At 42.0% G+C, this 23,595-nt stretch overlaps 1 protein-coding gene across 3 annotated transcripts; it reads right to left on the minus strand.

The window, feature by feature from the left end:
- Nucleotides 1-969: 969 nt before the first annotated feature.
- MSANTD1 (Myb/SANT DNA binding domain containing 1) lies at nt 970-23,529 on the minus strand. Of its 3 annotated transcripts, none has more exons than XM_088657742.1 (4): nt 21,887-23,529; nt 15,222-15,486; nt 4,751-5,035; nt 970-1,403 (listed from the first exon to the last, which is right to left on the minus strand). In XM_088657742.1, exons 2-4 carry the CDS (start codon nt 15,473-15,475, stop codon nt 1,163-1,165), a joined length of 780 nt encoding a protein of 259 aa, XP_088513868.1. In that variant the 5' UTR covers nt 15,476-15,486; nt 21,887-23,529; the 3' UTR covers nt 970-1,162. The 3 variants fall into 3 exon arrangements, with proteins under 3 accessions (XP_088513868.1, XP_088513860.1, XP_088513864.1); XM_088657734.1 differs by lacking the exon at nt 21,887-23,529 and adding an exon at nt 15,922-16,194; XM_088657738.1 differs by lacking the exon at nt 21,887-23,529 and adding an exon at nt 15,605-15,680.
- Between the last annotated feature and the right edge of the window lie 66 nt (nt 23,530-23,595).

Raw genomic sequence — 23,595 nt, forward strand, 5'->3', positions numbered from 1 at the left:
CACCCCTAGTGCCTATGGGTAAGACGGCCCTGCTGCAGTGGCCACTCTCTTGCGTTGAAGGTCCCAGCAACAGGGATTCAAGGGCATACTGACTATCCTCTTTTGGTTTAAATCCCAAACTTCCTTGCAGCAGACCACACAACTGGTACTGTTTGGTGATCAGCAGTGTACCTAGGGGTCCCTTTTGCAAGGAGCTGTATTGGCAGTGCCCTTCCCCCCCCCCATCACTTTACTGCAATAGTGACCCAAGTACTTGGTGTGTCTGGAAAGAGGGCAAGGTGACGAGGAAGGGTGAAAAATTCACACGCCGATGTGCTGCAGTGTGAGAAGGATGGGGAGCTTCTCCTGCATTTGATTTTGTTGTGATAGCAGCGTTGCGTCGTCATACACTTCCAACGTCCTACTGTCTCCAACTGCCTTGCCCCTTCTCCTACTGCTCAGCTCCGGCTGTTGCCAAAGCTCATGACCTTACACAGATAACAGAAGGCAGATTTCAGGGGCGATTTTTGCGCCAACCCCTCTTCCTCTCTCCTGTGTTGGGGGCAGACAGATTGTTCACTCATAAATCCATTCTATCCAGTTTCTAAATTATTCTCAGGTTTTTTTTAAAAAATAGACATGAAAAGCTACATTTAAATATGCTTCCTCTCAAAATATGTATCATGAAATTGCATTTTGATTAGTCTCCCGGCAATGTAAGTACAACTGTTTCCACACCAGGTGATTTCTCCTCTCTGCTACCGCAGAGGGTGAGACAAAGAAAATCAAATGACTTTTGAGTCTTTCCCTGCACTTTAGACAAAGTGATCCCTCATTTTTTCAGAGCTCCCGTGTGCTTTGAGAAGAGGACTGCATCTGCCCCTGGGAGTGAAGTGCTGTCATTTCCAAGGTCATTGAACAGAAAATAGTTGGGTGCCCTAAATTGAGCATCCCAATTCGAATAAACTGTCTAGAATCTAGAAAAAAAAATTCACAAAGCAATACCACATTTTATTTCATTAAGAAACACCCAGTTGTCTAGATGGCTCACCTCCTACACTGATTAAACTCTTCATAATTACATTACAATTTTTTATTTACCTGGAAGGAAGAGGCAATCCTAGGATATGCAATTTCTGTAAAATAGATAAATATTGTATTTTCAGGAGCACTGCAAAAGAAACTAAACATTGGCTTTAGATATCATTTTCTCCAATAAATTCATCATTCTCTCTTGCAACTGCAGGCTCTGAACTTGGATGATGTTCTGCTGATCCAGAATCCTTCGCACTTCCCTGCAAGTCTCTTCCATTGCCCTACTCAGTTTCTTTTGTTCCTCTAGCATTGCTTCCATTAGCTTTAGTTTCTTCTTTTGAAAGCTACAACTCTGCATTTTCCTTTTCTTTACGGGTCTCTCTTCAGCTCTGAAAAGCAAACATTTAGGCATTAAATCTGCTTTTGCAATCCGCTATATCACATGGTTGGGTAATATTTAATGTTCACGTGGCCTGGGCAAAAGCAGGGCTGCCCTGTTGGGGACCCTGGCAAAGCAAGGGAACACTCCTGTAGTTTCTCAAATTTCTTTCAAACTTGTTGGGTATTCCATGCCCCCCTACAACCCAACTGGAAGCATTATTTGATATACTCACCCAGCACTTGGCATTGTTTTCACAGGGAATACTGTTTGTCTGCACATCCCACCAACCCAAGGTCCCAAGCCTCCTCCTCCTAAGAATGCTTTGATGGTGTTTCCTGCTTGGCAGGGGGTTGGACTGGATGGCCCTTGTGGTCTCTTCCAACTCTATGATTCTATGCGAAAATAAAGCTTTATATAACATAGCCAGAGGGCTGGCTATGTTAGGCAGTATAAACAACAGAGAGTCTTTGGCACCTAAAGACTAGCAAGTATATTATGCCATATGTTTTAACAGACTAGAGCCCACTTCACTGTAGCTGTTATCTTTTGTTGCTGGTTGTATATGTACCTAGTGTAGAGAAAACAACGCAAGGAGTGATGAGAGAAAAGAAATGCAAAAAACCCCCCAAAACAGTCTAATTTAGTTTATAGTTTAGTATAGTTTAGAGTTTGGGGTGGGGTCAGTCTGGATGAAACCCTGGTTTGACTTCCAGGCCTACAATCCTATATCTATGAGAGCATAATGCAAGGGGAAGCTAGACAAAATGCTGTAGCTCCTTTGCAAAGGTGGGCTTTTCTCCTCCGCCCCGCCCAAACGGGCTGCTACATAGGTGAACAACAGCCAGAGCTGTGTGTGAGAGTTGGAAGCTGGAGAGAGAGAGGTGTGCATGATCTGTGCCGGATCTTAAGTTGTGACTAGTGGAGGAACAAGATCTGTTGGGGCGTTGATGCTGCTAATCCATCTTATGCTCAGGTCGTATATATGTGTAAATGAAACCACATATCCTAAATCCGTGGGAAAAGCACTTGGAACACCTGGAGTCTGTCACTGCGTAGAGATTGTGGTGGAACATAGCAGTATCTTTTAGTGAAAAACTTTGCATATTTAAAATAACTTAGTACTAGGGGTCTAAAAGGATCTAGGTGTCTTAGTAGACCACAAGCTTAACATGAGTCAACAGCACAATGCAACAGCAAAAAAGCTAATGCTCCTCTAGGCTGCATCAACAGAAATATAATGTCCAGATCAAGGGAAGCCATGGTGCAGTGGTACTATTCTGCCTTGGTCAGACCCCACCTGGAATACTGTGTCCAATTTTGGGCACCACAATTTAAGAAGGATGTTGACTTGCTGGAATGTGTGCAGAAGAGGGCAATCAAGATGATCCAGGGTCTGGAAACCAAGCCTTATGAGAAATGGTTGAGGGAGCTGGGTATGTTTAGCCTGGAGAAAGGGAGATTGAGAGGAGGTGTGATAGCCATCTTCAAATATCTCAAGGGCCGCTACATGGAAGATAGAGAACACTTGCTTTCTCCTGCTCTGGGGGGATGGGATCCGAATCAATGGCTACAAGTTGCAAGAAATGAGATTCCGACTAAACATTAGGAAGAACTTTCTGATGGTAAGAGCTGTTCAACAGTGGAACAGTCTGTCTTGGGAGGTGGTGAGATTCCTGCGTTGCAGGGGGCTGGACTAGATGACCCTTGGTGTATCTTCCAACTCTATAATTCTATGGTTCTATGATTTTTAGGGTAGATGTAGATCAGCATGTCAATCATATTTTTATTGACAAGCTGTTCATCACATGATGACTGAAAATATTCCTCTGACCTCTGTCATTCCTTTCATTTCCAGTTTAAATAGACTGAGATGCTCTCAGAAATCCTAGAATGGAATTAGGTAACAAGTGTCCCCTTCAAAAAAACAAAAGAAAATTGTCCCCTCCCAGCCCAAATCTAGTTAGTGCTCAAATGCATACAGAAGCTTGATGCTCCATTGACATGCACACCCAAAAAATTTTTTGTCAATGAGCAATTGAAGGGTTAAAGTAAAATCATTACACACATGCATATTGCGAACAGATATTATTCATTTCCTTTGGAAACTAAATGGTTACAACAATAATTTTCTGAGCATGCACAAAGGTGAAGGAATTTGGCTGCAGGTAGGTAGCTGTGTTGGTCTTGGGCAGTCGAAACAAAATAAATTTTCTTCTTCTTCCAGTAGCACCTTAGAGACCAAGTTTGTCATTGGTATGAGCTTTCATGTGCATGCACACTTCTTCAGATACAATGAAACAGAATTTGGCTGCTTAGTCAGGCCAACCATGACTAAGGTGCAAGTTAATATCTAGTAACTCATAATTAATCTTGGTTTGAATTATGGATTATTATTATTTTTAAGATCAAAGTCATGGTTTGTTATAAGTTTGAGAATTACGATTTCTGTCTAGTGAATTCTATCTAGTGATAGATAGAACTCAAAATAGGTCACTTTATGAGCTTTGTCAGGGTCACTAGTCTTGCCATTCATTCATGGTCAAAATACACCCCTTGAGTCTTGGTAGCTGGACTACCTTTTTAATTACTTACCACATTTACAGTATATGTTGTCTTTGTGTCAATGCCCTCAAGACAACTCACAGTTTAAAACAACGGCTTACAAGTAACTCAATGCTATACATCATAGCCGCCAAGTTATCCCTTTTTTACAGGGGTTTTCCCTTATGCTGAATAGGCTTCCTCGCGAGAAAAGGGAAAACTTGGCAGCTATGATACATTACAGGGGTTGCCAACTCCCAAGAGACTGCGATCTACTCACAGAGTTAAAAACTGGTGGTGATCTACCCCCTTTTTTGGGGGGGGGGGAGAAAGCCCCGTTTCATTGGGGTGCAGGGGAAAAAATGCAATGTTGTTCAGCTGCTTTGGGGGGAGCCAGTGATCTACCAGAGACATCCAATGTTCTACCGGTAGATCACTATACAAAAAGGGACAGGCAGTGAGGGAAGAGGAAAATAAGCCTGTGATGGTTCTAGGAGGGGAGGATCAGATGGAGGTTGGGTCCAATTGATGGGGGAGACCTCACTGTATCACTTCTCCCTGTGAGTTGCTGATGGAGATGGTCTCGAATCCCACAAATGGGAGCCTATAATTTTTCACATTAAAAGACAGCAACCCTTTGCATACATCTGACTAAACTATAACTACTAATAGACCCTTCACAGCTGAAGAAAACAGAGAGCCCCTGAAGCCCCCAAATTAAGTAGTCCTTAGAGAAATAGATTTTTGCAGCTTCATCCTATATCCCACATAGGGCCCAATATGTAAAACATCAAAGTAATACATAACTGTTACCTTAACTTATAAGAAAGTAAGCTGGAAGAGCTCTCAGAATGCTCATCTTCAAAAAATTCTTCTCTCCCTTCATATGTGAACTGGTTATAAGGCAAATAGAGTGGAGTAGACTTGGCAGATGGTGACTGTGATGCCTCAGTCTGGGATGTTGAAGGACCTGGCAGCTGACTGTCATGCATTTTCACATCATTGTGCTCTGACACTTTAGAGAGTATTCTATCAATGGTTTTAAAGTAAGGCCAATCAGGTGCAAGCGTTTCACTATCAGTCATACATTTTAATTTCCTGCAATGAAAGAAATAATCATGAAAACTCAGATAGTAATTTCATGCAGGTTTCAAAAACCCTACTATAAAAGTGTGTGTGTGTGCGTATGTGCGTGTGTGTGTGTTGGGAGGGATGTAAGTTGAGCTGTGCACATTATAATCTGTTCATTAATTGTGCACATGTCCTGGTCAGTATACATAATCTCCAAAAGGTCCTAAGGAATGTGCATATCTCAAATGCATTTTGTACATCATCCAACTGGCCTTGGAGAATGTGCATATCTCAGCTGATTAATTGACTTCCAACTGAACTCCCATTCAAGCAAACCAAATACTTGTTCTTCATTTCTGACTCCAAACTTTTGCAAGAGGCAACGGTTTCTTGAAATTGTCAGTTCTGCTGAAGAACTTGACATATTCTAAGAGGCCAGGAAAGAACACCTTGACAGAAAATGCTATTCAAGCACACAAGTGTTTGAGGAAGGGTCACTTCCATCATTTTCCAACCTGGGCCTTAAGGTCCATGGGAGATACACTGCTGTAATTCTATCAACAACTATGGTTAATAGCATGACAACATGGAGCAGGACCTCCCTGCTTTCTGGTTGTTAAATGAAATAGAATTGTCCTCCACATTTGAAGCTTTTTGGTATTATGAAACATTTTCAGATGTTTGGGGCCAGCTGAACTAATGAATTCTCTTTTTACTGTTGTGCTGGTTGTTTTTTATGAGACGTACTGGCTTTATATTATGTTTCATAGTCTTTTAATATAATCCTGAGTATTGTTCCGTGAACCTTCTGGTTGAAAGGTGGATTCTAAAAACAATAAATAAACAATTTAGCAGAAATTATCTAAGGCAGCATAGTGGACTAGCACAAGTCCCCATGTCTTGATCATTGGGCTGAAGTGTATTCATACAGGGTGGGTGTTACTCTTTATTTAATTGAGGAATTTAGAGCCCATCCGTATTTTAAAAATAAATCTCAGAGCAGATTACACTAAAAACATCATAAACAATAAGACCAAACAGATCAAATTCTGTATAACACATTAACAAGATCAGCACATCCATAAGGAAAGGCCACCTCTACCTAAGCAAAAGCCTGAGTGAATAGATGACCAGAAGAATCTTTATTTGCATCAGCCACTAGCCGTAGCAATAAAATAAAATGTACTGAAGATAGAGGTTAAAACTTAACTATACAAAATACATTTTGGAGGTTTCCATCAATTATCAAGTAATAGATCTTATTCTAACTGCCCCTGCTTTTTATTGTTGTTGTTGTTGTTTTTTGCAGTTATTGATGTCACCTGATCATCTTGATCTGCTAGAAAAAAGGACACAGTAGCAAAGCTTGAGCAACCAGTCATGGACAAAAGTAGAGGGGTAATGACCTCACTCCTCAAAACTTTAGAAAGAAGCACATGAGCCACTGACTCAATACTGCCATTTCCACAGGGACATAACTGTTTTCCCAGCGGAACTTTTTGAAATTGACCCTCAAGTACAGCCGAAGGCAGGACAGTATATTCAATCTTGCAAAAGTGAAGGCGCGTAAAGCTTTTGGTTGACAATTTTAGTCCAAGCGCTCTCATGGCAATCTTGTGATACAAAGGGTAGTAGACCGGTGGGGTTTAAATTTAGATGAAGCCAATAATTAAATCCTACACCAAATCTGTAATTCAACAGAGGAGAGATTAGCCTCCAAGCACAATGAAGCATTTGGAACACAGGCAGGGCCCTCTTAAGCACGTCTAGCGCCGTGGCGCAAAGATCCAAGATCCAAGGTGAGCGCCTGTCCAAATCTGAGCCCCATATAATAACTGTGCTAGGGGTTTAGCTTTAAACACTTCAAGTGCTGGTGGTAGGTGATTGCCACCTTTTGAATGGAAAAAGCATGTCAGAATTTTGGCGCTTTGAAACGCTTTTTCCTTTGCATATTTCTGATGTGCTCCCCATGATCCTGTTGACTGAAAAATAAGGCTGGGGTATTTAAAGCATAAAAAAGCATAAAAAAGAACCAGTCTAACGTGAAAGCAATTCTTCCCCTATTTCAATTACAGATACAAATGTCATGCCCCCAAATTAGTTTTTTTCTGGAGACACCCCATACTCATAATTAACTGCGTCGTTCTCTAACCAAGTGCCCAGTTATCTGCTTTTTCCATTGAGGAGGCTTTCAAGATTGTGTGTGAGATGAAGAGGACACCTGGCATTTAGCAAGAATTACACAGATCCAAACAAAACCAGAGAGACAATACCGAAGAACGACAGAATTAAGTGCTTGAAATAATAGTGAGGAAATATCCTTCATAGCATATATCATTTACATTAGGAACAGCATAATTTAGTCTTCTCAGAGAAGTCTTCATGAAGAAGTCAATCACTAATGACCACTAATGATATAAAGGCTGAAACTTTGGTTTGTTTGGGTGCTTAAATTAAGTTTTACTCAGAGAAGAGCCACTAAAATTAATGGACCTAACTTAATCAAGGCCATTGGAATTTCAGTGAATCTACTCTGAGTAAAACTTAGCGAATCCCACTTTTTAAAACTACTATGGAAATAAAATTTAACATTTACAGCTTGATTTTGTGTATCCACCACTCATGCTAGTGAACAAGTAAATGCCTCCACTCCCGAGAAAAATTGTCCCTGAGGACATTTATGTAAGTTACCCTTGACAGAGCTGGAGCAGAACTGAACACTCTTGCACAATTAGTGTTGCCAAGAATTATTTTCTCTGTTTTGGGCAGCTTCCTCCGCCTTTAGCAGCTGCATTACACACAAAACATTAGCAGGTGAACCTCTATCCATCACTTACAGTACACTTCTGTGCACTTCTACTCAGAAAAGTCTCAATGAGTTCAATGGGACTTACTTCCAGGTGAGAGAGTATTGGCATGTAGCCTTAGGCTGTAGTCCTACATATTAGCTAGGGCTTGCCGATTAGAAGGTCGGCGGTTCAAATCCCCACAATAGAACTTCACATCCTCATTTAGTAACATTGTAACATTCACACAGTCATCATTTGATGATTGCAGCATCAACAGATAACTCCCTGGGTCCGACCACACCTGGAGTCGCGTGTCCAGTTCTGGGCACCACAATTCAAGAAGGGTATTGACAAGATGGAACTTATGCAGAGGAGGGCGACCAAGATAATCGAGGGTCTGGAAACCAAGCCTTATGAAGAACGGTTGATACGAGGAGACTGAGAGGAGATATGTTAGCCAGCTTCAAATATGTAAAGGCTGTCAACATGGAGGATGCAGCAAGCTTGTTTTCTCCTGCTCTGAAGAGTAGGACCCAGACCAATGGATTCAAGTTACAAGAAAGGAGATTCCAACCAAACATCAGGAAGAACTCTCGGGTAGTATGAGCTGTTTGACAGGGGAACACATGCCTTTGAGAGGTGGTGGACTCTCCTTACTTGGAGGAGTTTAAGCAGAGGTTGCATGGTTTTTTTTAGTTCCGATTCCTACATTGCATAGGATTGGACTACATGAGCCCGTGGTTCCCTCCAACTCTACAATTCTCTGATGGCTTTGATGTAATCCATAAAAAAAATTAAATAGACCAACAGTACTCTAAGAAATGGGGACCATTTTGCCTAGCAGATTACTTCCCCCAGTACAGACCAAGACCTTCTGAAGAAATCCAACTAGTCATCTAAGGACCAGTGGATTGCCCCTTGGTGACAACAGACAAGCAGACTTCTTTGGTAGCAGCACTGATGCTTAGGAATGGCCTCCCTCAGGTGGGTTGAGAGGCAGACACAGCAACCAGCTTTAAGCACCTCTTAAAGTCATATATATTTGCACAAGTTTTTCCTATACACTGATTCCCAGTTTTTTGTTTGTTTGTTTATGTAATGCTCTGTTTTACCTACAGTAACATTATACGGCTCTGCTCTTTTTATTTAGCTTTTAAGAAGTCTTATTTGAATGCTGTTATTGTATTCTTATATGAACTGCGTTATTTTTCTGGTTATACTTTATGTAAACTGCTCAGAAATTTCTTTTTATACTGAGCAGTATATGAAATGTATGATTAAATAACCTTTCAATAACTGCAAGTAACTTGAGTTCCCACACTCAGTTGTGAGTATTCAAGTCTTGAGTAACGAAGCAATGTTACATGCATGTGTGAACTCTAAGAATCTTATGTGAATCCTAGGATCCTAGGGTTTACACCTGGCTTTTCATATAGTTGATGCTTTTCAAAGTACCAAGTGCAATCAATCAATCAATAAAAGTATATACACATTCCAGTTTCTTTCCATTCAAAATATAGCATTCCTGTCTCTTGGATTCTCTTTTTTTATTATGGTATTTTGTTTGCTAATACTCTACTTGACCTGCTGAATGAAAACAAGATTAATCTCTGGAGGCTTGTAAAAAAGCTTTCAAAATAAATTATAAATAACATTGCTCATGTGCCAATCAGTGGCTAAAGGGAAGAGAGGAGCAAAAGTGCAGTACTTAAGTTGTGTCTCTGCTATGAATGAATTATTCAAATAGAAGAGAAAACTGGTAAAATATTCAAATGCAACTTTCTGAAGCAATTTGGGCGATTTCTCTCTCTCTCCAATTACGACATCAAAGAATCCACACTGAAAAGCATAGCAAGGATCTAGATAGTGAACTCCTGCACCCAGTGACTCTTGAGAAAATTTTGATGTTTTAAAAAATATGAATCACATTTTATGAAGTGTGGAAATTAGATATACAAGGATGCTTTACACAGAACTTTTGGAGGGGTGAAAAATGAGGTGCGGTACTTTATTCCAGTAAGTTCCATCCCTTAAAAAAAAAAGGACATATTGAGGGGGGTGACACATCTTTTCCTTTCCCACCTCCTGTGCTGTACAACCTATCACTTTAGGGCTCAGATTTGGGGCTGGTTGTCAGTCTTGAACCTGAGCATTTTATTGCTCCATTGCAGGATAATGGATTCCTGGCAAAGGGGAAATAAAGGTGTCCTTTCCTCTTTCCTTCCTTCTCAATATCCTTGTAAACAGAGCAGAGAGTAGAAATGTGAAGAGTAGGGGACAACAAATAAGATTGGGGTCAAATGGTTCCTGGTCTTCTTTTTTCCTCTGGTGGTTTTATTTCACTTTTTCCCAGTGGAAAAAGTTGGAAATCTGAAGGGATTTTTAAATTTTATTTTATCTTTTAGAATAACAGGTGAAAGGGTTTTTTAAAAAACAGAACAAAATTGTTTTAGACACCTTTCACTTCTACAAAAATTGGTTCTAATAGAAAGGGTTTCTAGTAACACTGTAAAATAATATATAGTACTAGGCAATTTAAATACCCATATACTCTAGACTGCTCCTCCATAAACGACAATGTATATATTAGTTTCACATGTGATTATTCTATCCATTTTCTCAATTAATGTGTAATTTCTTCCCTCAAAATTCCAAACAAAATTCTTACGAAAAAGAACTGATTGGGTATTTCATAAAATATTATCTTTTCCCCCCCAATCCAAGTCATCACTCCAAGCAGCTAGAGAGCTGCTGCCTCTGTTTGCACTACACACATTCAAAATAAGGCCGCAAATTCGTCTGGAACAAAGAGATGCAAGGATGTTGCTGTCCCTTCCCAGGGATAAAGTAAGGAAAAAACATGGCTGCCTCCATTTGCAGCCTCTAACAACGTACTTGTAAATATATACATTTGTAAAACTTAATTAAAAGTAACCTCCAGACCACCTTGTCAAATTTGTTCAAGGGGGGGATTCCGAAAGATAAATATGTTTCTATATACACATTAATCCAGAAGGTGTGGATCAGGTGGGCTGCTTTGGAATTTGTCCTGAAAAAATTCCTCAGGCTTCCTTAATGTGCTTGCTACTCCAACTCTGGATATGCCGTATTTTCCCATGTATAAGACTATTTTCCTAAAAAATTAATGTCAAAAATTAGGGGGCATCTTATACACGGATACATCTCCCCCCATTTTCTTAAATCTGGGTCCCCAAAATTAGGGGGTGTCTTATACATGGGGGCGTATTATAGATGGAAAAATACGGTATTTGTTGCTGTGCTATATAATTCCCCATTTAGAACTTGCGTTACTATCCACCGCAGGTGTCAGTCGGACGTACACAAGTACGCCCTGCCAAAACAGTGTGTGCATCAGTGGTTGCACAAGTGCCCATCGCACGCAAATGGGGATTTGCCTGTACAGTATACCACTTTTTGACCAAAAGGTCTCCAAAGCAGTGGAAAACATATCAACATGAAAGAAAAATGCCATAAATGAATCAAAATAATAATAATAATAATAATAATAATAATAATAATAATAATAATTTATTTATACCCCGCCCATCTGGCCAGGTTCCCCCAGCCACCCTGGGCGGCTTCCAACAAAACACTAAAATACAGAAATCCATCAAACATTAAGAGCTTCCCTAAATAGGGCTGCCTTAAGATGCCTTCTAAAGGTCTGGTAATTGTTGTTCTCTTTGACCTCTGGTGGGAGGGTATTCCACAGGGTGGGTGCCACTACCGAGAAGGCCCTCTGCCTGGTTCCCTGTAACTTGGCTTCTCGTAGCGAGGGACCCGCCAGAAGGCCCTCGGCGCTGGACCTCAGTGTCCAGGCAGAATGGTGGGGGTGGAGACGCTCCTTCAGGTATACTGGACCGAGGCCGTTGGTCCATATACAATAATAATACAAAATACCCACAAATCACATTGGATATATGGAACTCCAGCAACCCCTGCACCAAGAAACAAAAAAGCACCAATCCAGCCACCCCTCTCTCTAGCCCACCTTGGGTGTCTCTCCTGCCTCTCACACAGCAGGCAGGTCCCACTAACAGGCTCTCATACTAGAGCAGAAACCACTTCTGTTTTGTACTGCAGCCAACCAGCCAACAAAGTACTCATTAAATCCACATTACAATAACCAGAGCCTAGGGAGAAAAGGAGCACAGGTCTGCAAGCCCAGCATGGAACGAGTGGGTGGTGGGCAGGATCCACAAGAACAGGCTCACATGCTGGAGTATGGAACAACTGTTCTCCCTCTCCTAACATCTCCACCGGATGATAATTAACATTCCATGCAACTCAACACTTTTACACAAAGGCCTAGCTTCTATTTTATTTTTTACGCCAGCAAAATAAAACTCACAAAGGGCATGGCACCCTTTGGGGTCATGCTGTCAAGGTTGCTCCACTGCATCATGTCAGCTGGATGCTTTACAGCTGAGGAGGTCCAGTCCTGAAGTGACAGCTGCCCATAACACCCTCACTGCCTTGCCAAGGAGCTGGTCTTTGCCGCAGGTGCTTCTCAACTAGGCAAAGCAAGGTTACTGGGTGGTGGAAGGTGATTTGTAATCATTTTGCTTGAATAAACTGGGGCACTTATACTTTTAATAAGCAGAGCAAAACAATGCCCTTTTCAATTACGTAGTCAAACTGAAAACCTGATGATGATGCTTCTTCCTCCTTCTCTCACAGTCTTCCTAAAACAAAACTTGAAATAACAGTGGATCCTCATTATTATTAGAATTATATAATATGGTAAATCCTTCCCAGCCACTCCGCAATTCATGCTACCTGTTCAAGAGGAAAGTCTGACGGAGGGCGGGAGGCAGCAACTCTGATGTGCAACTCTCACTTTCTCTATCCACAACGAACCACAACAGAAAACCAAAGTGCAGCAGAATTCTTATACATTTATATGTTGCACGTAGGCTTATTGCAGGATCTACAGCAGGCATCCCCAAACTGCGGCCCTCCATATGTTTTGGCCTACAACTCCCATGATCCCTAGCTAACAGGACCAGTGGTCGGGGAAGATGGGAATTGTTGTCCAAAACATCTGGAGGGCCGAAGTTTGGGGATGCCTGATCTACAGCATATTTCCAATACCCAGTTTTCTCTGGTTTATCTAAAAAAAAAAGTTGAACTGTGTAAATCTTAAGCACTTAGCTCAAGTATTAATTGAGAGCGTGGGATGACTCCTCACCCAAGCAAGGACCTTTCCTCGTGTGACGGTGCCTAACCAGTAAGAGGGAAGATGTATTGCCTGGATAGTGACCACTTGGCTCTTCTTGCATCACTGCTTGGTTCTTCAATTATATGCATGCATCTGGTTGTAAAATTAAACGTTACAAATGCTAACAAGTGTTACAAATGTCCTGTTTATCGCTTTTAAAACTTCCATGCATACTTGATAGTGCTTTTTGGTGATTTTTGATTGTGAACATGGAAGAGAGGAAGCACCAAAAGTGGTATTTGCCGTAAGTCTCTCTCAGGAAGAGGCCCATCCAGATCACTCCATTTTGCAAACAGCATGATGAATAATAATTGATATTTACACCTTCCCTTGTGAACTAGAACAGTCTCAGCCGCAGCTGAATGCAATAAGGCAGTGGGGGAAGAAATTGCAATTCCTCTAGTAATCTCTACTTCTGGACTATAGCAGGCTTTGTAGAATCTTAGCTACTGGACTGAAGTGAAGCAGAGCTCTTCAGAACATTTCAGCTTTTTTTGGAAATTAATTAAGGTATTGCTGTATGTGTCCAGATTATCATTCATATACACAAAGCCATAATATTTAAACTTGAATGTTCAGTCTGCAAATATTTTAGATGCCTTTGTTTTTAGCATAGTTTAAGTTTATGAGCAAAAGAAATAGAGTGATTTATACAAAGTAGGATGCTCTCCATTCCAGTTGTATTCTGGGTCCCGTCCCCGTGGTTAAGGTACTGTGAGTATGTCATGGTCAGAGGGTGGTTTCAAAGCTCCCAGTATTGTACTTTCAAAACATTTTGGTTCTTAAAAATATGGATTATATGTGTGTGAGAGATAGTGTTTGCAGATATATTTCTATGCATACACATTCATGTGTTGTGTGAGAGAAAGACATGGAATAATATGTTCACCTCTTTTTCCTTTATGCTTTGGGGGCCATCTCAATTTATGAACCAAAGGTGGGTTCTAAAAACTTCAGCCCACCCTTTCTGGATTTCTCACTCTCTTGTCAGACTAAGGGCACAAACTATGTGTTTCAGAGTGTACGTGTGTAAATGATGCTGGTGCCATCCTGCAAGGTGATATGTAAGTGAAAACATCATTTTGAGAATATCCACCGTTTCATGCAAAACACATATACGTAATAACTTAAGAGGTCACCATCTTAAGATGATCTAGCCAAAGTGAAAAAGAAGACACAAATTTATAAATGCTAATAGGGAGTCATGGACTGCACAGCATATGGTTTAAATATAAAAAATGATGTTCTAACAAATCTAACCTAACCCACCCAGGCCCACAAAACCCAAAACAAGCAGACTTAACATGGATGCCTGTTACTTTTTTTTATCCCTATTTTCCTGCACTGAATAGAGATTAACTAAAGGAATCATGTCTTTCAGATTAATGAATTATAGTTAACCTCCAACAGATCCATATTAGAGATTGCATGTTGTCGCAAATTAGAACATAGCTAAAAGCAGATGTCACCTAGAAATAGGAAAATGCTTTTCAACACCATGCAAATATTTTTCTGTCCCTAGGCTGCAAATATTTCATTTTCCTAAGCCAACTTCCTCTCCTGATGGGCTCTAACTACTTCATTATCTTATTTCAGATACCTCAGCTTCCTCCCCCAGCTGGAACAGTGTTTACAGTGTGCACTGATTTCTGTCTGCAAATGTAATTGTTCCTTCGCTAATGCTAGCTACAATTATAGCAACGTGTGTCACTCAGTGGTGAGGCATGCAGTTATTTTAGTCCTCCGGAGGGTAACTTCCTCAGTCTGCGATGGCAAAATTTAGAGATTTTTTTTAGCAATAATTATTTTATTTAAATTGTATTTAGTTACATTTGAGAAGACCAGTTCAAAATTGATCTAAGCTGTGCCAGTTTAAGTGCAAGTGAAAGCTAAAAATAAGAACATAAACAACAATAATTCATACTATCTTTTGCATTCCCTTGTTTCATAAAAGCAGTAATTAACAAAAACCACCACCAAAGTTATGCTACCATTTGAAAGCAGTAAGGAGAAAAATTAAGAATGATAACATGGTGCTGTTAAGAGTGATTTTTAAGAGCCCTATGAACAACCTTTAATCTTTCATCTGTGCTTTCTCTTTACAATATATATTTTCAGAAAGGCAAAGAGCCTGATTAATATCTAGAAATCACCCAAATAAAAGGAATTAACTGAAGCTTACCTGTACTGGAATGTCATGTTTGTAATTTTTATCTTTATTTCTTCTCCATGTCGAATTTCTCCAGTCATTTCAAAGAGTTTGTTAGCCATTTTCTCATAAACTTTGGCATTCCTTTTAGTTTGTTTCAATTCATCAAAAAATTCTTCCCAAACCAGCATTAAACCCCTCATTTCTGCATCAGTCCAATTCCTGGCCCTCCTGTGCTTCTCAGTCTGAGAAGAAACAATATAACTGGGAATTTCTGCAGCAGCCATTCCTGATTGACCTAAAAGGGTTTTAAAAGAGAACACTTAATATAGATTTCAGTTTTTAGTTTAGGATTTTGCAGTGCAAGGCATGCATATGAAGCTACAGGATTTGAATGACAACAGAACACATGAAACCTCTTTGCAACAGCTTGAAGCTTGAGTGCACAAAATGGGGCCTACATCTGACAGGCAGGAATTTAGTTAAAAGCTTTTAAACAGAGAAACGTCATTTTGATGTCACGTTTCCATAGCAACAGAGCAACTGCATAAGCTACAACAACAAAAACCTTTTAACTGAAAGCCAAAGAATCAGGACAAAGTTGACAGGCCATCAATATTAAAGCTTTTAAACACTTTAGGTTTAACAAAAACAACAACAACAAAAGATCTATGCAGCCTTTGAGAAGCTACTTTTAAGTTTTTACTTGTTTTTAGATTTTTTTTCCCCTTACCTTTTAGGCAATCTGCTGCAAGCAGGGGGTCATGGCTGCTGTCTGAATGAGCTTTTAAGTTGTGCCTTGACAGATTCACTAGGTTGAGGGAAAGACATGTACACAAAAAAAGACCCCTTTGCAACAATTGTGTCTAAAAAGTCTCACACCTTTGGGGAAGCATAGTTAGCATCTGAAGTATAGAACAGCAGCACTGAAAACAGTTAAGCAGCTAAAATGGTGCCAGATTCCTATTTCTGGAACATGCACACAGATTTGTGTTTACAGATTTGTGTGTGCAAGGGAGAGAGAGAGCCAGGGGCCGGTTTGGGCTCCGAGATGCTTGTCTGCCGCTAAGCAAACCCTGTCAGCATGAATTTGCCTTTTGTAGGTTCATATTACCACATATGTATTTGCAATCCGAACAATTTCAATGCTGTTTGGAGTCTTTTATTCAGCCGTGTGCTGCAGCCTCGGGACTGCAGCGGAGGCATTTTAAATCTGCCTTGTGGTGAACCCATAAAGATTATTTACTGGGCAAAAGCAACTGGAAACGGGGAGAACGGCGTGAGGATTAGAAACTCTAAATAAATTGCTGTTTTTATGTAGTAGTTTTCTTCATACAGAACGAAGGCTAGATCTTGTTCCCTGTTATAATAGCAACGCAGCATCTCTTTTCCCAAAGCACCGTTCCAGAGTCTGCGCTGTGGCAAACATGATGGACTCAGCTCTGGCGTTAAGGTCCAGGCACTTTATCCAGTGAAGCAATGCTGATGGCTAATGCACAGCGCATTAATTCTCTGTATTAGAAAGGAAACTACTGTTCACATTTTAAAAGAAATACCAGATAGCAGTGGGAATGAAAAAAATGTGCGTGTGTTCATTTTTGAGACAGCAATATGCACCTCAGTGCTGGGCGTTTCCTAGAGATTAATGGGAAGCAGAAAATAATGTACTCCATAGGCTGCTAATCCCCAGGAAAGGTTCTCACGTGCTTTAGTCCACACTTAAGTATCCTATACAATAATTACCTGCTCAATCTGAACAAGCAGAAAAGCACAGGATCCGGAAGGAAGGGGAGGTCACAAAATGTCTTTTTCAAGGCTGTAAACACAGACCTCCTGTTCCATTCCTTGTTAATGGCTTTCCCCCCCTTCACTGTAGTGCTTTAATGTAAGGAAGTCAGAATCAGGATTCCCCAGAGAGAGAAAGGTTTAAATGCTGTTCGAATAAAAAAAACACAATTCACTTTGTTGATATGTCACAGGTTCCTATAGAAGAATCTGGCACTCAAAAGGCACCTTTTGAGCAGCAACTGTCAGTGGCCCTGTGCAAAACAACCCTTTCAAGGCTGGCAAAGTGCCACAGTATGCTGGCCGGGGGGGGGGGGGGATATATCATAGAGACCCAGTTGGGAGGCATCATGTGACCAGGTGACAGATGGCAGCCAAGAGGAGGATTAACTAGAAGCAGGGTCTCCTTTTCATTCTATGTGTGCATTTCAGACTTTCCAAGCATTGCCTCAGGAAGCACCAATGATAACATCCAAATTTAAGTGTGGTTGGCTTGGAGAAAAGATTGGGAGTTGTTTTCAGGCCACTGTTGTATGTATAGATCTATCCAAAGAAGGCATGGGTTGGGAAGGATTTGTACCCGCATCTTCTTGCAATTTAGCCAAAGGTATGTGAATGCCAGCATGTGTCTGACCCACAAATGTAAATATGCATTCCTCCCAAACTGCATGGGTTTGGATTCCTCCAGAATTGCAAAGTGGCTTACAGAAGAATATAAGCAGGACTTCTCAAAGTGTGGGCTGCAGACCACCAGTTGCCCATGAGCTTTATTCTGGTGGTGCACGATTGTGATTCTGCAGAGTGGTATAGCTACACGTGAGAGAAGAGCAGTGTGTGTGTGTATGAAGAGCAGCTGGCACAACTGCAGCATGTGTGGGAAGAATTGTGGTTACAGCGGCTGCTCCGTTCTTATCCTGTGGGCCACCCAGCAGGTAAGCAGAACAAACTGGAAGTAGAAGCTAGTGGCAAGATGGTAGAAGCTCCCAAGCGAGGGAAAGGAGCACTTGAAAGGAGCAGAGAGTCAAAACATGTGGAAGAAGGAAGCCGTGAGAAAGACAGGAAGAAACTAAGAGCAAGTGCATGCAAAAGAAATGCTTTGGAATATTTCTTCATTTATTTCAGATAAACCATATGACTTTTTCCTGATTGGAAAACATGCTGATTTTTGCATGGCTAAAATCTGGTTTTCTACTAACTGCAAATAACAAAATAAGCTTACTGAACGCTACATTCAAAGGCCTAGTTTGAACATTACAGTCATACCTCGGTTTAAGTATGCTTCGGTTTGAGTACTTTCAGTTTAAATACTCCGCGGACCCATCTGGAATGGATTATTCCACTTTCCATTACTTTCAATGGGAAATTTCGTTTCAGGTTAAGTACGCTTCAGGTCAGGACAGTCTCGAGCAGGTCACGCGCCCTGGCACTGAGGGGCGGAGATCGCTCCGGCGCCCCCGCCCTCGCAGGGTGCAACATGGTTTCCGCGCGGCGCCCTGCCTACCGGCCCGGCGCCCTGGTGCGCCACGGCACTGGGGGTCTGCCTAGAGCCGGCCCTGCTTCAGGTTAAGTACAGACTTCCAGAACCAATTACATTCATACTTCAGGTTAAGTACGCTTCAGGTTGAGTACTCCGCGGACCCATCTGGAATGGATTAATCCACTTTCCATTATTTTCAATGGGAAAGTTTACTTCAGGTTAAGTACGCTTCAGTTTAAGTACTCTGCGGACTGTCTGGAAAGGATTAATCCACTTTCCATTACTTGCAATGGGAAAGTTCGCTTCAGGTTAAGTTTGCTTCAGGTTAAGTACAGACATCCGGAACCAATTGTGTACTTAAACCGAGGTACCACTGTACATTAAACAGAGCTGAAAACAAACTGTAATGTGAATGAGTTCTCACTCCACTCCTTTCTTGCTGTTGCTGCGCTGCCAGGAAGCAAATGGCATCTGAACCCGCGTTTGTGGTTTTCCCCAAGCAAACCACAAGACCAGATTCAGACATCAAAACCCAGACTTGAGTCCTAGTGGTGTGGCAGGAGTGAACTGTGTTGCAGCACTGTGAACCAGTACAATGTGCATTCATGTTAAACCACCCCTTGTTTTCAGCTATGGTTTATATGACAGTGCTGGTCCACTTGTTTATACTGTAAGTTATTTAGAGGAGCAAAGAATATGATGGTTGAAATGGTTCCTACTCAGGGATATATCTACACAAACAAATCACAGATAAATCAGAATTGTGAAAAGTAGGAGAGGTTTGGAATAAATATTTAGAGAGACCAATTATTTACTTGCTGCATTTATATACTGCCGTGTGCCAATGAATCCAAGCTACAATCCAAACTTCCCTGATTTCAACAGGGAAAAGAGGATATGAAAACTCTAAACTAAATCCTGACAGGGAGGGAGACAATAGTACTGACAACAGGGGAACACCTGGTAATGGGGATAATAGCTTCATTGATGCACCAGAAACTGAGACGGTACTCCAAAAACCTACTAAAGAGCAAGAAACTGCAAGAAGGAAGCCACTGGAGGGAATGATTAATGCTTTCAGTTGTCTCTATACTAATGCACAGAGTTGGGAAACAATTATGACAAATTTGAGCATTTAATACAGGGTGGCAAAGTGACCCAACAGACTTTACTGAAACCTGGTGGGATGAGACTCATGACTGGAATGTAGACATTGCGGGGTATAACCTATTCAAAAGGAAGAGACGAAACAGGAAGAGAGGAGTAGCAGCATTATATGTAAAGGATGTGATCATGTCCTATTGGGTTTCAAATCCGAAAGGCCAGGTAATGTGAAGCTTGTGTCCTACCATCTTGAGCAAGAGAAAACAGCTTTGCTCCATCTTCCATGTGACAGCCATTTAGATATTTGAAGCTCTCCTCTCAAACACTTGAAGGACTCTGTGGCAGCATGCGTGTGAAGGGGGCCATTTCTGTGGGTCAGGCATTCAACACTGGGATGCGAATGCTGCACTAGAAGCAGCTCATTTCAGACTAGCGCTGCTCACGTAAGGCCTGGGGTGTGACCAACACATACAACAACAGTGACTGGGCAGGCCTAGCCTTGCATATTCACAGAAGTGCTGAATGTCTGAACAGGTTTTCTGAAAAGCTAACTGTAGGTTTTAAATCTTGGTCTGATTCCTTTAATCAGGCACCTCCACCTCACCCTCAGGCCCCCAGTGCAGCCATTTTGTGACTTGTGCCCTCGACATTTTCACCAAGTTCCCAGTGTGCCCTTGTGGGCCAAGCACCGTGTGAAAACAAATGAAGCTGGCGGACAGACACACAGGACAGAGTTGCTAGAGAATGAGGAGGGAAGGGAGCTTGAAATCATAAGGAGAGTATTGCAGAGGATCCAGAAACCTACCATGGAAAACAGAAGTTGGGCTGAAAAGATCCATTGTCAATGGGGTGGGAGCAGGGCCGTCTTAAGCGTATCTGGCGCCATGGTGCGAAGATCCCTCCGGTGCCTCCCCTGCCCCGTTCCCCAGCGCGGCTGTCTGGTGGGCGCAGCGCGGCACCCCCCTGGCGGCCTGGCACCCTGCGCCACCCAGCCTTGCCATAGGGCCGGCCCTGGCTAGGAGGGCTGGAGAGAAACTGCTTAACTCCTAAGTCCTGGCTTAAGCTGGGGGAATGATTGTTTTGTTTTCCCATGGTATTTTCATACCCTAGTTTCTCTTATGGGTAATTACAAAAATGGTTTTGAAATCTGGGCGGGCTGGGAAGGGTTGTCTAGAATTAAAAAGGTAAAGGGACCCCTGACCATTAGGTCCAGTCGTGACCGACTCTGGGGTTATGGGGCTCATCTCGTGTTATTGGCCGAGGGAGCCGGCGTATAGCTTCCAGGTCATGTGGCCAGCATGACAAAGCCACTTCTGGCGAACCAGAGCAGCACACAGAAATGCTGTTTACCTTCCTGCTTAGAGTGGTACCTATTTATCTACTTGCACTTTGACGTGCTTTCGAACTGCTAGGTTGGCAGGAGCAGGGACCAAGCATCAGGAGCTCACCCCGTCACAGGGATTCGAACCGCTGACCTTCTGATCAGCAAGCCCTAGGCTCTGTGGTTTAACCCACATCGCCACCTGCGTCCCGTTTGTCTAGAATTACGACTATAATAATTGTTTGCTTGTCATAGTCTTTTTTTTTAAGCACATTTCTTATTGGCTTAAACTTGGTCTGACGCCTTGATTTTCACCCCTTCTTATCCATTACAATGAGCTGCTTGAGGCACTAGTAAGTTGCAGAGGTCATAGGGCTGTTTAGCCAGGAAACAAAGACTTATTCTTGATGATGCAACGAGGACCACGGAAGGGGTTAATTTAGCTGGTTTGCTTGCCTCCTTTTCATGCTGCAGCCCCTGCCCTCAAACCCTTGCTTCCACCTAAGAACATCATATACAACATGATCCACCAGCAACATTTAAAAACAATTTAAAAAATCAGTTTACAGTATATAAAGTGGTAGATGGGAAGATATGAACAAATAAATAAGATTTTTAAATGCCTACTGAAACAACAAAGCTTAAGACAGGCATCCCCAAACTTCGGCCCTCCAGATGTTTTGGACTACAATTCCCATCATCCCTGACCACTGGTCCTGCTAGCAAGGGATCATGGGAGTTGTAGGCCAAAACAGCTGGCGGGCCGCAGTTTGGGGATGCCTGGCTTAAGAGATGGTGAAAACCCATTAAAGGAGTCACTGGATGGATCTCCTGGGGTGGATCCACAGTAGGGCTTTCTCTCTTGAGCTTAAGGGATGGGCAGGTTCCTACCCCATAAGTGATGTAAGTTAAAAAGACCCACTAAACTGGAGAGCAAGAACACACTGCTGTTGTCATCTCCCATAACCTGCTACCACAGTAGGTATGTCTGAGGCTTTGCCATCCACTCACCTGAGTATAACAGGCACCAGATTCTGATGATGGGGTGTTTTCCAGGACTCTGTCTCTGTTAGGGCTGCCATGCATCTGGACATTACCAGGATTTCAAAGGCGGAATTGACATCCAGGGGGGATTTCCAAAAGGCGGCGCTTTGTCCTGGATCTTAGGCAAGTCGATCGAAAAATTGTGTTGCTCCACACCTTAGGGCAGGCATGTCCAACAGGTAGATTGTGATCTACCGGTAGATCAATGGACGTCTGTGGTAGATCACCGGTAGATCAGTGGCTCCCCCCAAAGAAGCTAAAAATTTTTTTGCTCCCCTAAAAAAAACTCAACATCTTTGCCCTGGACCCCTAAAATGACCTGAACCACCAAAAACAGGGCTTTCCTTCCTAAAAAAAAAAGCTCAGTGTCAATGTTCCTTTCCTCCTCCCTAAAGAAGCTCAACAACTTTTATGTGAACCCCCCAAAACAGGGCTTTCCTTCCTTAAAAAGCTCAACAACTTTGACCTGAACCCCCCAAAAGGGGGTAGATCTGTGAGTAGATCGCAGTCTCTTGGAAGTTGGCCACCCCTGCCTTAGGGTTTGTCTTAAAAAGCCCCAACAACTTTTAGGTTTTCCTTTTAAAAAAAACCCTCAACAATTTTAGGGTGCCCTGGTTTTTACTTTTTGAAATATGGCAACCCTAGACTCTCCCTGCTGAGTTTCTCTGCACTTATTGCAAAACCATTTGGCAAGCCCATTAAGCTGGCAGGCCCTCTGGTTAGGCATTTTGTCTGTCTGCATAGGACTGTCTGCACATTGCTGGTCCTGCCAGGTGCACCTGCTGCAGAACTGCCTGTGGACAAGAGAGACACAGAGAAAAGGCTGCAGCATTTTGGGGGGTGGAGGAGCCCAGTGCAAACCCACACACAATTCCATACCATGCAATCTCACACATTTCTATTTTAATTCTGAAATTACATTTCCTACATTTCTGAAAGCATTTCTTTGCATGTTTTGTTTAACATGACATTCAGTCTGAAACAGAGTTCGAAAAAGCTTCCTGACTATTTTGAAACTATTTTGGTTGGTCCTTTAAAAAGATCTGTTGGGTTTTTAAAAAAGAAATTGCAATGGAGCAATGCAGCTGCAAAATATACATAAACAGCCCAATTCACAAAGCCTCGTTTTTCTGGCATTTTTCATTGCAAAGTCATATTTTATCTGTTACGTTTTTTTGGATCTTTGGTAGAAAAAAAATCAGATAGTGTAGCAGCTCAAATCTTCTAGCTACAGTAGTACTAATAACAATATTACCAGAGTGGGGTCACATGATGCATCTGGCAGCCTTTTCCATAACTTGCCACAGACAGTCTTTACGCTGAACCCATTTTCATTCTGGATGCTTTTTAAAAAACTGCTTTCCTATTCAGTGAATTACCTGAAAGGCCTCGTCTGTTTTGAAAAGGTGACGGACTTATTTGTGTCCTGCGTATAGCTTCTTTCCGTTCCCTTTGTGAGCCCCCTTGCTCTTTCCAGCTGCCCAGTCTGATTTGCATTACAGCCAGTTAGGGCCGTATGGTACATATGTATGTCTGCTAGACATTCACTTGCAAATATCTGGGGCCTCTAAATCCGACCAGCAGCACTGGCTACCGCTGCCCTAGGGGTCAATTATGGTGCTTTGTCTCACCCGCAAGCTGTCCCTTCCGCTTGCCTGTGCAGCAGGCATAAGGCA

Source organism: Zootoca vivipara, chromosome Z1, assembly GCF_965207765.1.
Source record: "Zootoca vivipara chromosome Z1, rZooViv2.hap1.1, whole genome shotgun sequence".
NCBI lineage: Eukaryota > Metazoa > Chordata > Lepidosauria > Squamata > Lacertidae > Zootoca > Zootoca vivipara.